At 40.6% G+C, this 13,357-nt stretch overlaps 1 protein-coding gene across 7 annotated transcripts in view; it reads left to right on the forward strand.

The window, feature by feature from the left end:
- ASPH (aspartate beta-hydroxylase) overlaps positions 1-13,357 on the forward strand; it is a 414,018-nt gene that overhangs the window by 168,101 nt on the left and 232,560 nt on the right. For all 7 annotated transcript variants that reach the window (XR_013824500.1, XR_013824501.1, XR_013824502.1 and 4 more), the window contains one exon: positions 1,705-1,842. Coding sequence is in view for 2 of the 7 variants with exons in the window: in XM_079901409.1 (XP_079757535.1) it covers positions 1,705-1,842 (138 nt within the window). In the remaining 5 variants the exon portion in view is untranslated. The remainder of the gene's footprint in view (positions 1-1,704; positions 1,843-13,357) is intronic.

Raw genomic sequence — 13,357 nt, forward strand, 5'->3', positions numbered from 1 at the left:
TGTTGTTTAACACTGAAGATTATAGGGAACAAGACCCTAAATTTAAATTGGACAAAAATAACTGAAATAGTCAATTCAATTTCAAAGGTAAAATGCTGTATTTTTTGAAATCAATGAACCATGAGCCGTTTTTAAAGAAATTACTTTATGGTTACCACTTACATGTATTTCAAGGAAAACATATAAGTGATTAGTATATACATTCTTAATTTGAGATATTATTGAGAAAGATAAGTAAGAAGATCCCTTGTGATAGTTTTTTTTTTTTTAATGATACAAAGATAGAAGGAAAGAGGAATAAATTGCCAATAAATTGCCCTGGGTGATAATTCAACATATTTAGTCTTTTTAAATCTCAGATCGAGCATCTGTAAAGTGGAGCTATTTGGGGTTATTGGAAAGATCAAATGAAATTACGCATGCGCAAGCTAGCAGTAAGCTGAAAAGTGTTACTGAAAATAGGAGTGGTTCTGCTATCACACTTGATTTTTCTAACGAAGGAAATTTTTTGACTTATGAATTTTAAGAGACTTAAAAGTTACTATTTCTTACATCTAAAGTAAGATGGGGTTTTATGAAGATATTCTTCTATCTTCTTACTCTGCCTGATATTAACTGCCTGTTGTCATTGATCAAAATATGTATTTGAAATCACTCTTCAAAAGTAATCATTAGATCAGAATTAAAATAATGGAAGCGATACCATTAGGCACTCTCCTAGAACCGTCTTCCCGTCTAAAGACAATGGGGTGAGCACGGTGCAGGAGGCATGTGGGGAGGGCCCCTGGGAGAGGATATGGTTCGGGCGTCCTTTGAAGGGTACGTGTGGAGCTGCAGACTGCAGCCAGCTGTCCCTGAAAAGGCTAGTTAGTCTTCTTGGAGGCAAGTTGTGTATCATGTTACAGCTAGCCTGCAACCGCAAATGTTATCCCTTATGGCAGGAAGAAAAAATACTAGGAACACAAATTCCCTTCTAAAAAAATCTGACGTGGGCTATCACTCTATTTACTGCTAACTCAGAATAATATTTTCTTTCGGTCTGCTTCTTTAATGGAGGATTTATACTTTGTTACCTTGGGGCAGCCTTCTTCATGTGGACGTGAGAAGACTGTTCATGTTGCTGTCCGGGAATTCCCTGGTGGTGCAATGGTTAGGACTCCCCGCTTCCACTGCAGGGGGCACGGGTTCAATCCCTGGTCAGGGAACTAAGATCCAGCATGCCACCAGGCGTGGCCAAAAAACAGAACAAGGAAGTTGCTGTCCTTCTTAACATCCCAATTCAGTAAATGCAGGTATCTGTGAAGAAATGATGAAAATCGTACTCCTTTCCTTTGAAAGGAAACACAGACTTTAAGAAATGAAAGCTAAAATAGAAACATAGTCCCCTTTTGTGTCTTAAATGATTTATCCACTCAACAAAGTCCTAGATTCTGCTGGACACTCCGGGGAGACCAGTGAGTGCAGTGGAGTCCTGTGTTCAGAGAGCTTTCAGCCTAGGAGTGAAAATAAAAAACACACATTTATTTAAAATAATAGGTCATAATCAGAGACCCAATCAATAACAGTATTTTTGCCAGTGTAACAGATTTGGGCACCTGACTAGCAAGCTCTTTATTTAAAAGTCAGACCTTGTTTTTAGGGACTTTAATTGTAAAATTAGTAAAACTGCTTCGTTTCGAGTTCAGTCTTTCTGAACTCTTCCAGGCATATAAGTGGTACGAGCTTGGGCACCAGAGGGGCCACTTTGCATCTGTGTGGCAGCGCTCACTCTACAACGTTCATGGACTGAAAGCCCAGCCGTGGTGGACCCCCAAGGAAACGGGCTACACGGAATTAGTGAAGGTGAGTGTTAACTTTGTCGAGTCCTTGTCTGTCTCGTCCTCTAAATTCAAAGACGGCTTCTCATGGAAAGGAATGTCAGGGAGGAGACAGATTTTCTTTCCAGTGGCATTTGCAGAAAATACGGCAAAAGGGGTCTTCATCCCATCAGCCAAAGAGTTTAGGTGAGATGGTGAAGAAAGAAATTTGTTGAAGAGCAGATCTCAAATCTTTTGGCTTTAGGACCCCTTTGCACTCTTAAAACTTACTGAGCACCCCAAGGAGTTGTGTGTGTGTGTGCTGGGGGATTATATGTATAAATATAATTTTTAGAAATTAAAACTGAAAGGAAATTTAATCTTTATATGACTTCTATGAAAATAAAATAATAACTCCATTACATGTTAACATCAATAAGTTTAAAAAATACATTTTCAAAGCAAAAAAAGTGAAGTAAGAAGATGGGAATTGTCGTGTATTTTTACAAATCTCTTTGGTGTCTGGCCTAGTGGAAGACAGGAGGGTTCTCACCACTCTTTCACCCGTAAGTCCAGAAGCGTCCTGAGTGCGGGAGCTCCTGTCCTCATGGAACTGGGGTACACAGCCTCCTGGCCTGTGGACAAGCGCACCCACCCAAAAGCACATCAGATCTTGTGGTTCAAGAGATTTATAGAGCTTAATCTGCAACACCTATGTCCATTCCCAGTGGTGGGTGGGCTGGAAGTTCCAGCCTTCTAATCACCTGGTCTTTCTGGTGACCAGCCCCATCCGGAGGCTATCTGGGGCCCCGTGCTAAGTCGTTTTATTAGCATAAATTCAGGTGTGCTCAAAAGGGGTCCTTATGAATGACAAAAGTCACTCCAGTTATTCAGGAAATTTCATGGGTTTCGGGAGGTTTATGCCGGGAACTGGAAACAAAGACCAGATATATTTCTTATATTATCGGAAGCCACCCTCTGGGTTTTGAGCGCAGATCCCTTCTAACAAAAGAATCCTAACAGTTAACAGATGTGGGCACATTACTAGATCTCATTCAGTCAATAATAATGAGTCCAGTCCATTCTCACAATATATGCAAGTACCTCCCAGGGCGAGGCCCCTCAGGTTGGCAGGCCTCCGTTAGATCTCGTAAGTTCCAGAAGTAGGAGTGGTCTTGGCAACATATGGCTTTACCCTTTCAGACATCTGGTGTAGCTGAGCTAAGAGACAATATCTTGCCCTGAGCCTCTTCGAGGTGTTAATGTAATATTGGATTTCCCTCATTACATACCCTATTTATTCATCCTCTTACCTTCAGCTATTATTTCTCCTTTTCTTCATTTATACCCTAACTTTTCCATCCTTGGAAAGGACATTAAGTTTGGCCACTGTGCTGGTCTGGATTGCAGGCAGCTGTACTAGTATAGCAAATACCTCCTCTCAGTTCACTCCCGTTCAGGTGGGGTAGGGTTACCCAGGGGCAAAACTCGTGGGCTGTTTGTCCCACCAGGCAGTATAGCTACATTCACTCATCGGAGAGAGGTGAGAAGGGAAAAGCAAGAGTGACAAAATATTGATAATTTTGGAATCTAGGTGATGGATATATAGAGGTTTCTTATACTCTTTTCTCCATCTTTAAGTATATGTTTTACATTTTTCATAATTTTTTTGTTAAAGAACATCTTGTTCTTTAAGACCTATAAGACTTCACTGATCAATTTGGTTTACTGGGGAAAAGAAATTTTCGATGAGGTTTCAATAAACATATATTAAGTGAGTCTTCCTAGACCATGTTTATTCTGTATTTTATTATAAGATCAGAATACAAAAATCAATTGTATTTCTTTACACTAGCAAAAAAAAAAAAAAAAACCCACTCCCAAAATGAAATTAAGAAAACAATTCCATTTGCAGTAGCTTCAAAAAAGAATATAAGATACTGTATTAGCTTGATATACCTTCAGTAGCAAAGTATCACAAACTAATTGTCTCACAGTTCTGGAGGCTATAATTCCAAGATCAAGGTGTCAGCTGGGTTGCTTCCTTCCAGGGGCGGTAAGAGAATCTGTCCCATTCCTCTCTCCTAGCTTCTGGTGGTTTTCTGGCAACCTTTGGAGTTGTGTGACCTATAAATTTCTGCCATCATCTTCACATGGCATTGTCCCTGTTTGTGTATGTCTATGAATTTTCCCTTTTTATAAAGGACACCCTTTGTAAAAGACACCAGTCATATTGGATTAGGGCCCACCCTAATGTCTTAATTTTAACTTTATTACATCTGTGAAGACCCTATCTCCAAAAAGGGTCACATCCTGAGGTACTGGGGGAGTAAGATTCAACATGTAAATTTGGGGGTCATCATCCAACTCTTAAAAGATACTTAAGAATAAATCTTACAGAGAAGTGCAAGACGTACACTGAAAACTATGAAGTTGTATTGGAGGAAATTTCAAACCTCTAAAGAAATGGAAACACATTCCATGTTTATGGACCAGAAAACTTGATATTAAGATAGCAATATTTCCCAAGTTGATCTAAAGTTTCAACACAATCTCTATCAGAATTCCACATGGCTTTTTTTTCTTTTATGGAAATTGACAAACGGATCCTAAAATTCGTATGAAAACACAAGGGACCACGAATAGCCAAAACAATTTTGAGAAAGAACAAAGTTAGAGAACTTAGACTTGCCAGTTTCAAAACTTACTACATACAAATTAAAGTAATCAAGACAGTGTGATAGTTCCGTAAGGATAGACATATAGATCAGTGGAATAAGAATTGAAAGTACAGAAATAAACCCTTACGTTTATGATTAATTGATTTTTGACAAAGGTGCCAAGACAATGCAAAGGGGAAAGAACTGTCTTTTTCACAGGTGGTCCTGGGACAATTGGATATCCAAATGCAAAAAATAAAGCTACCTCATACTATATATAAAAACAAACTCAAAATGGATATAGACCTAAATGTAAGAGATAAAACTATAAAACTTGTAGAAGAAACCATAGAAGTGTTCATAACATTATTGAGTTAGGCAATGGTTTTCTTGGGTATGACACTGAAAGTACAAGTGACAAAAGACAAAATAAATTAGATTTCATCGAAACTTAAACTTTTGTGCTTCAAAGGACATGATCAATAAAGTGAAAGTAAAATCCATAGAATGAGAGGTAATATTTGCAAGTCATATATCTAACATATATATATGATATAATAAGAACTCTGAATATAATAAGAACTCTGATAACTCAATATAGAGACAGATAACTCAGTTAAAAAATGGGGAAAGATTTGAACACTTATTCAAAGAAGTTAATGAATGGCCGAGAAGCCTATGTAAAGGTGATCAATGACATTTGTCATTAGGGAAATGCAAATCAAAACCACAATATGATAGCATTAACCCTCACTGGGATGGCTGCAACAAAAAAGATGAACATTAACAAGTGGTAGCAAGTATGTGGAGAGACTGGAACCCTGGAACTTTGCTGGTGGGGAGGCAGAGGGGTGCAGCCACTTTGGAAAACGATTTGCAGTTCCTCAAAATGTTAAACACAGAGTTAAGGCCCAGCAATTCTTCTCCTAGGTGTATCCCCAAGAGAAATGCAAACATATGTTCATACAAAAATGCGTCCCTGAATGTTCTTAGTAGCATTATTCATAATAGAAAAAAAGTGGCCAGTCACCCAAAGGTCCATCTAAATGATGAATGAAAGAATAAACAAAATGTAGTGTATTACACAATGGCGAGAAAAAGGGAAGAAGGTCCATGGTACAGCATGGATGAACCACGTGTTCCATGATTCTATCTATATGAACTGTCCGGGAGGCAAATCAACAGAGAGAGGAAGGGGTGAGAGCCAGGGACTGAGGAGAGGGCCTGAGGCTGGGCAACTGCTCATGAGTAAGGAGTTACTTTTTGATGTGATGAAAATGTTCTAAAATTAGATAGTGTCGATGGCTCGCAAGTCTGTGAATGCACTAAAAACCACTGAATTGTAAAAAGTTAATTGAGTGAATTTTATGGTATGTGAGTTATGTCTCAGTAAATCTGTTAAAATTGGGAAACTGTGATATATATGTTGTGGTTCAAGTATGTTGAAAACTAAACAGGTTTCTGGGGGTTGATGAAGAACACCTAACTTAACCATCAGTGAGGCAGTACAGTGAGGCAGGTTAGAGCATCTGCTCCATAGCCACATTGCCGGGTTTTGTTGGTTTGTCTGTTTCGTTTGGTTTTTCACTAAAGTATAATTGATTTACAATATTATGTTAGTTTCAGGTATATAACATCATGATTCAGTATTTTTACGGTTTGTACTCCATTAGAAGTTATTACAAGATGATGGCTATAATTCCCTGTGCTATAGAGTATATCCTTGTTACTCATCTGTTTTATACATAGTGGTTTGTATCTCTTAATCCCATACCCCTATCTTGCCCCTCCTCCTTCCCCTCTCCCCGCTGGTAACCACTAGTTTGTTTTCTGTATCTGTGAGTCTGTTTCTGTTTTGTTATATTCATTTGTTTGCTTTATTTTTTATATTCCACATGTAAGTGATAACAGAATATTTATCTTTCTCTGTCTGACTTATTTCACTATGCATAATACTCTCTAGGTCCATGCACGTTGCTGCAGTTGGCAGAATTTCATTCTTTTTTATGGCTGAGTAATATTCCATTCTCTCTGTATATACACCACATCCTCTTTATCCATTCGGCCGTGGATGGCAATACAGTGAAGCAGTTTAGAGCGTTGGCTCTGTAGCCACACTGCCTGGTTTTGAATTTTTGGTCTCATTCTTTACTAGCCATGTGACATTGAGCAACACTTCTTCATGCTTCTGTTTCATTATCTGCAAAGTGCCTCTGGCAATAGTGCTTGTTCCATGGCTGTTTATTTAATAAGTAGGTAGGAAGTGCTCAATAAACATTAGTTACTGTTATCATTTATAATTTTAATTTATGTGTTACCTTGTTTTCATAGGAAAGTATTTTCTAGTTTATAAAAAATTAGTTGGAAAGCACATTTTGAAATTTTATGTATTATTGAAATAATAACATAACAGCCATCGTGTATGAAATGCCTATTTGTAATCATTGTGCTGAGCACTTTGGTATTTAATACTTCTCATCTTTACAACAACTCTTCAAGATAGGTGTCATTGTACCCACTTACGTTTGAGTAAGTAAGGATTAGAGAAACTAAGAGATTTGCCCAAGGCCCTATATTTAATAGGTGAGGGCTGGGATTGGAACTGAGGCCTTCTTATGCTCAAGTCCGTGCCCTCACTGGTACCTCACTACACCCTCAAAGCTACTGAGGTCTGCTCTTACGTCTCGTGTTATTCTCCTTCTAGCCAATTAAATCTTTATTTCTGGGGGCTTCCCTGGTGGCACAGTGGTTGAGAGTCCGCCTGCCGATGCAGGGGACACGGGTTCGTGCCCCGGTCTGGGAAGATCCCACATGCCGCGGAGCGGCTGGGCCCGTGAGCCATGGCCGCTGAGCCTGCGCGTCCGGAGCCTGTGCTCCGCAACGGGAGAGGCCACAACAGTGAGAGGCCCGCGTACTGCAAAAAAAAAAAAAAAAAGATTATTAAAATCTTTATTTCAAAATTCTGTTTCTCTGGGCTTGATTTCAGCCCTACCTGTTTTAAGCTCTGCTTCATCTAAGAAGAAAAAAAGCAAGTCCTGGGCATTAATCCCAGGGTCCCCAGCAGCATAGAATCTCAGAGTGTGTGACAGCTGTGGGTTGTGATTGTAAAGTTAGCTTTACTTTACTAACTACCTTGATTTGCAGTAATGTTAATATTGTATATGTTATGACTTAAAGTAATTTCGGGTGACCACTCACCAGTCGTGAGTATGACGAGGCAGAACTTTCTGTGTGAGGAACCCAGGGCCCAGAACCATTTAGCTGACACACACTTGCATATCAAGATTTTTTTCCATTTTCAAATTACAGATTCGACTGTTGTGGATCAAGGATCATCACCCAGGCATTCCTACTGTAAGGTGGGAACCTTCTAGATGGGGTAGCTGCCATGTTTGGCCAAAATCCTTTTAGAATACTTACCCAGATCTGGCCCTTACGTCATGATTAACTGCCAGGCATAGCACATTTTCATTTAAATTATTTTCATTGTATGTTCCAGTGAGCTGTAGAGTGCAATTTTCTCGAAGGCACGGGACAGTGTTCAGTAAAATGTTATCATCTGTGTTTTTCCATTTTGTTGAATTGTCATTGTTTCCCCGTATAGTGTAGCTTGCAATTTGGCAATTCCGTGCACTGGGGGTGTTAAGAGGCTGTGCAACTTGATGAAAAAAATTTAGAGAAAAATATCCCAGTAGAGTTTTCTCTTTTAGGCATATGTTCATTAAAATTGAGTACTTTTTTTGCCCAAATAACAAATATGAAAACCCTAAGTGTTTTGGGGGTATTTAACGTAGAAATTGAAACAAAAATAGATTAATGTCTTTGCTAGGTTATAAATAGAAAAGGGAAAAGAAATCTCTTCCAGTGAGAGGAAAGCCATCATAGTTAAGAAGTTTGCTCTTCTTCTTTTTGAGATTAGCTTTTTGATCCAAATTATTCCATGGCTAATTTAGATGTAAACATGCATGCCTTGAAACCGCTGTAGTAACATGGAGAGCACAACAGCCAATAGCAACTGAAAACCATAGTTCAAAATAACCCTTTTCTATTTTTTTCCCTGCTACTTAACTCTGCATTCATCACTGGGAAAAAGGGAAACCCTTGCATGCTTTTTCTGAGGTTTTCACAGCATTTGCTCTGATAGAAGCATATAGCATCGCTGATAAGTTTTCCCTCCTCATACGGTAGTTTTATTACAGTTGGAGAAGTGCCCAGTAAAACTTGCCAGTGTTGTGACACAGTGCGTAAGAATGATTGATTGAATCATACTCTTCCTGGCATTTTCTCTCAGACTCTGGCTTTTATTAATTCAGAAACCCGTTGTGTATGAATAATGCCACCTGGACAAAAATAGGACTTATACAGGAGTGAATTCTGGTTCAACATTCGTATCTGTGTGATTAAATATTTGAATATTTTCACTGAACTGCTTTTGAAATGAATTGGATTGAGACAGAAGCAAAAATGTCAGACTTACAGTGGAATTAAGCTATAAAGTAAGAGGATTATCAATTTTATAGAAAAGTAAGTATCATCCTATAAAGAAGTGCTGAAAGCAGTTTCTTAAGATTAACGTAATAGTTTAATCCTATTTTTCTAAATCAGACTTTCGACTTTTGGATTCCAATGATATTTTCACTAAAAATGACAACAAGAGTCCAGAGAATTTACAGAATTCGATGGTTATGTGATTTAAAAGTGAACTTCAAAAGCAGGTTAGTTTTGCTCTCTGCTCTGACACCTTAAGGAAGTCATTTCATCCATCTGGGCCTCGGTTTCTTTCTCTCCAAATGCAAAATAATTGCCTCAGTTCCTCCTCTCCTACAAGGTGCAAAAACAGAACAAAACACAACAAAACACCACCATCGTGGATGTTCCCGTGTGTGTTTAAGTGTGAGCCCTTAATAAGAGCTGACACTCTGCTACGGTTACAGGAGGGTCTAAGATGCCAGTTATAGCAACATATCAAAAGGGTGAAATATTAGAAATTCTTTGAATTATTTCAAACTCAAAGGTCATTTTCTTTCTCAAAGCAAAATTGATGAGTTTTCAATATTTGTCAGTTTTTTCAAAAATGCCTAAAAATTGCCTTTATCTCTGGTCCACCTCGGGAGCTTGCAGTACAGCGTTTGACTTACAGACCCGGGCACTACACTGCAAGCTGCATCTGTAGGTTAGTACGCCATTTGCCGTTCCAAAATTTTTGATCAAGCGGTGTTACCAAAAGCGGGATCCGGCTGCTTACCGCTCAAGAGCTGGCATGCGGGGATGGGGGTGGGGAGAGGGCGAGGTGTGTGGAGGCAGCGGACTCCTGTCCAAAGGACAGCCAGGGGGCAGGGAGGGGCTGCGCGCAGAAACAGCACAGGCAGCTCTGACAGTCATCTTGAAATTGGTCACGTGGTGGTCTGACAAGCATCATCTTGATTGGTTTAAGTACAGTTACTCTTCAGTTCCGGGTCGGTTTGTTCCCATTTCCTTGAGGCCAGTTCTCGGAATTGTGGCAGCTCATGTCATGGCTGCAGTCTGCTCATCGTGTAGTTAATTTCTTCCACCCGGTGAGGGTTTCAGTATCTACAAGGCAGCTCACAGGATAGGGCTCAGAATATTATCTGTAGCCCTTGAGGAGGAATTAAAGGTCCTTGACTTTGCTTCCTGACTAAACTGTTATTGTTTTGTCCTGTTTGACTGCTTTTCTTTGCTTCCGCATTTTCTCACTTCTCTGATTAAACGTACTCTTTGGCTAAAGTTTTTCCACAGACAAAAGGCAGGCAGAGGACATGGTGGGCAAGGACCACAGGGTCCTGCTCTGTTTCAGTAGGTCATGATCTGTATCTTAATATACATATGCACGGATGGATGCATGCGCACATACACATTATAGATAACTTGCTTATCTGTTTATCAAGTGGTTTATTATATATATAAACAGAAAGTCTCTGTCAGACATGCAGCCCCTTGAGATTAGGGGCTTTGGGGTTTTTACTCCCTCCTGACCTAGCCCGCTGCACCGTTCCCCGTGGGTAGAGCAGGGAAGGGACGACAGAACTTTATTTCCCCTTTTACCTTCCTCTGACTGAGAATGTTGGCTGGCATCCCTGCCAGTCTGGGCTAGAGTACAGGAATGTGGGTCTCCTTTGCACTCTTGTGTCCTTGAAGCCCTCAGGCTGGCTGCTTCTCCTGGCAATCTGGGCTATCTTTTTGCCTTTCTCCTAGGAGAAGAAACCCCTTTTTTCCCACTCTTTAGAAAGAGCAAAATTCAGTCCTCCAAGACTCTTCTCTTGCCCTGTGCCACGTACTTTATGCTATCCTTTCCGTTCAGTAAGGATACGAGAGACTGTATATACTAAGCGGCAATGGCCAGACCATTTATAAAAATAGAACCTTGACCTACAATCTGCAGCAGCCTGCCAGGGAAACGAACCCCTTTTCTACAATAAATAAACCAGGAAGCGAGCCTACTGTAGATCAGACTGGCAGGAGGCCAGATTACTATCTCCAGTGGCAATCCAGAAAGCTAAACAATCACTTCTATCACACTCTGCCCCAAATGGCCAGGACTTGATTGATAACTGACAGCTTTCCTAGTTTTTGTCCCCGCTTCCAACTTAGGACCCACCAGAGAAAGTCAAATATGCTCCGCTCACCAGTCACCAGAACACCCAGCTTCTAGTCAGCCTGCCTACAGCTTCCCCAGGCCAACAGCCTCCAATCAGGGCACCCCTGAATCCTTCTCTTTTTTCACTAGAAAGTTTTCCCACGTCTCTGCCAAAACACTGGTGATCGTGGCAGACTCCCTTGCTTGTCTGAATAAATAGCCTTTGCTTTTCTCATTTGGTTGGTCCTTGTTTATTTCCACGATAAGAAATGTCAGATGTTTTCCTTTATTTTTATATTCAAACTTGAAAAACAGGAGGTCTGATTAAAATGCACTAGGGGGCTTCCCTGGTGGCACAGTGGTTGAGAGTCCGCCTGCCGATGCAGGGGACACGGGTTCGTGCCCCGGTCCAGGAGGATCCCACATGCCGCGGGGCGGCTGGGCCCGTGAGCCATGGCCGCTGAGCCTGTGCATCTGGAGCCTGTGCTCCGCAACGGGAGAGGCCACAGCAGTGAGAGGCCCGCGTACCGCAAAAAAAAAAAAAAAAAATGCACTAGGACCAGCAAGAGATTGCTCCTTCAATGCTACTAATTTCCCTAGAGATTTTATTAAAATCAGCTTGCTGTGAGAGCATTGCACGCGCTGTGGTGTTTGCTTGGATTTCATCACTTCAGCTCGGTGCTCAGGAGGACGCCCCTCTACCTGGTGTATTCCTTCTAAGGCAGGGGACACTGCCACCCGTGTCTTCTCATCACAGTGTAAAGTATAAGCATGTTTTAGCGAAGATTTAAGTAAACTGACTTTAAAAAATCAGATCTGTAATTCCTAAAATAATTAACTAGAGCCAGCATGTTCTTAGATAATGAGGTAAAAATGGTATACATTTTAGTAACACACCACTATTATCAACGCGTTCTAACTCCAACTGAATGCGTACACTTGGCCTGGAATAGTCTTCGACCACATGCCTTGTCTTAATTTAGAGTCAGAACCTTTCAAAGTACACGCACATCTCTGGGACTTCTCAGTTGCCAGTGTCTATATTTTCTCAATTCCCTTTTTTCTTAACAGCTAGTCATACACAGTTACTTACCTAATCTTGCTTATGTTAACCTGAGCTCTGTGAATTCCTGTATTATGGTTTGTTCACGTGTTAAAAGTGTCACTCTTCCTGACTTCTTCCATGACTATGCTTTATTTTGCTGCTATAGACTTACTTGATTCCTGATCCCTTCCCATCTGCTATTTGCTTTCTTAGCTGGATCTAGTTCTAACCTGAACCTGAAATAGTGTTACAAGTTACTTGTGTCCCCTCAAGAATTATATATTGAATTCCTAATCCCGTTAGTACCTCTGAATATGACTGTACTTGGAGACAGGGCCTTTAAAGAGGTAAAGTTAAAATGAGGTCATTAGGGCGGGCCCTAATCTAATGTGACTAGTGTCCTTATAAGAAAAGGAAATTTGGGGCTTCCCTGGTGGCGCAGTGGTTGAGAGTCCGCCTGCCGATGCAGGGGACACGGGTTCGTGCCCCGGTCCGGGAAGATCCCACATGCCGCGGAGCGGCTGGGCCCGTGAGCCATGGCCGCTGAGCCTGCGCATCCGGAGCCTGTGCTCTGCAACGGGAGAGGCCGCAACAGTGAGAGGCCTGCGTACCGCAAAAAAAAAAAAAAAAAAAAGTAAAAAAAAATCAACAAAGAAGATCTTAAAATTCTCATCATTATCATCATAGCTCTATCCATATATAGCACAGTTACTTTTAGCACATTTAATCTTCTTATAGACTCCTGAGGGAAGTAGTAGTATTTTACGCTCTTTATAAGTGAGGACTCTAAGGCACAGGGTGGTTAAGTAATTTGCCCGATAGCACACAGCCAATAAGTGGCACAGTCAGATTTTCAAACCAGGCAGCTTGGCTCCCATGTTTTACACCCCTAACCACTACACTGTATTGACTTTTATAAAGCTTCTAGAGGGGAAAAGAAAAAAGAAAGCCAAAAGGCATCAGATTTCCCAACAGCAGCACTAAATGTTATATAACGCAATGGATCAATGCTTTTAAAAGTCTATGTAGAAATTATTTACTACCTAGAATTCTGTACATAGTCAAGCCTTCAATCAAGTGTAAGAACAGCTTCAGATAAGTCAGAAAGACAAAGACCAATACCATGTGATATCACTTATATGCAGAATCTGTAAAACAACACAAATGAACATATATACGAAACAGAAAGAGACTCAGAAAACAGACTTGCGGTTGCCAAGGGGGAGGGGGTATAGGGGAGGGATGGATCGGGAGTTTGGGA

The sequence above is a fragment of the Stenella coeruleoalba genome (genome assembly GCF_951394435.1).
Source record: "Stenella coeruleoalba genome assembly, chromosome: 17".
Lineage (NCBI taxonomy): Eukaryota > Metazoa > Chordata > Mammalia > Artiodactyla > Delphinidae > Stenella > Stenella coeruleoalba.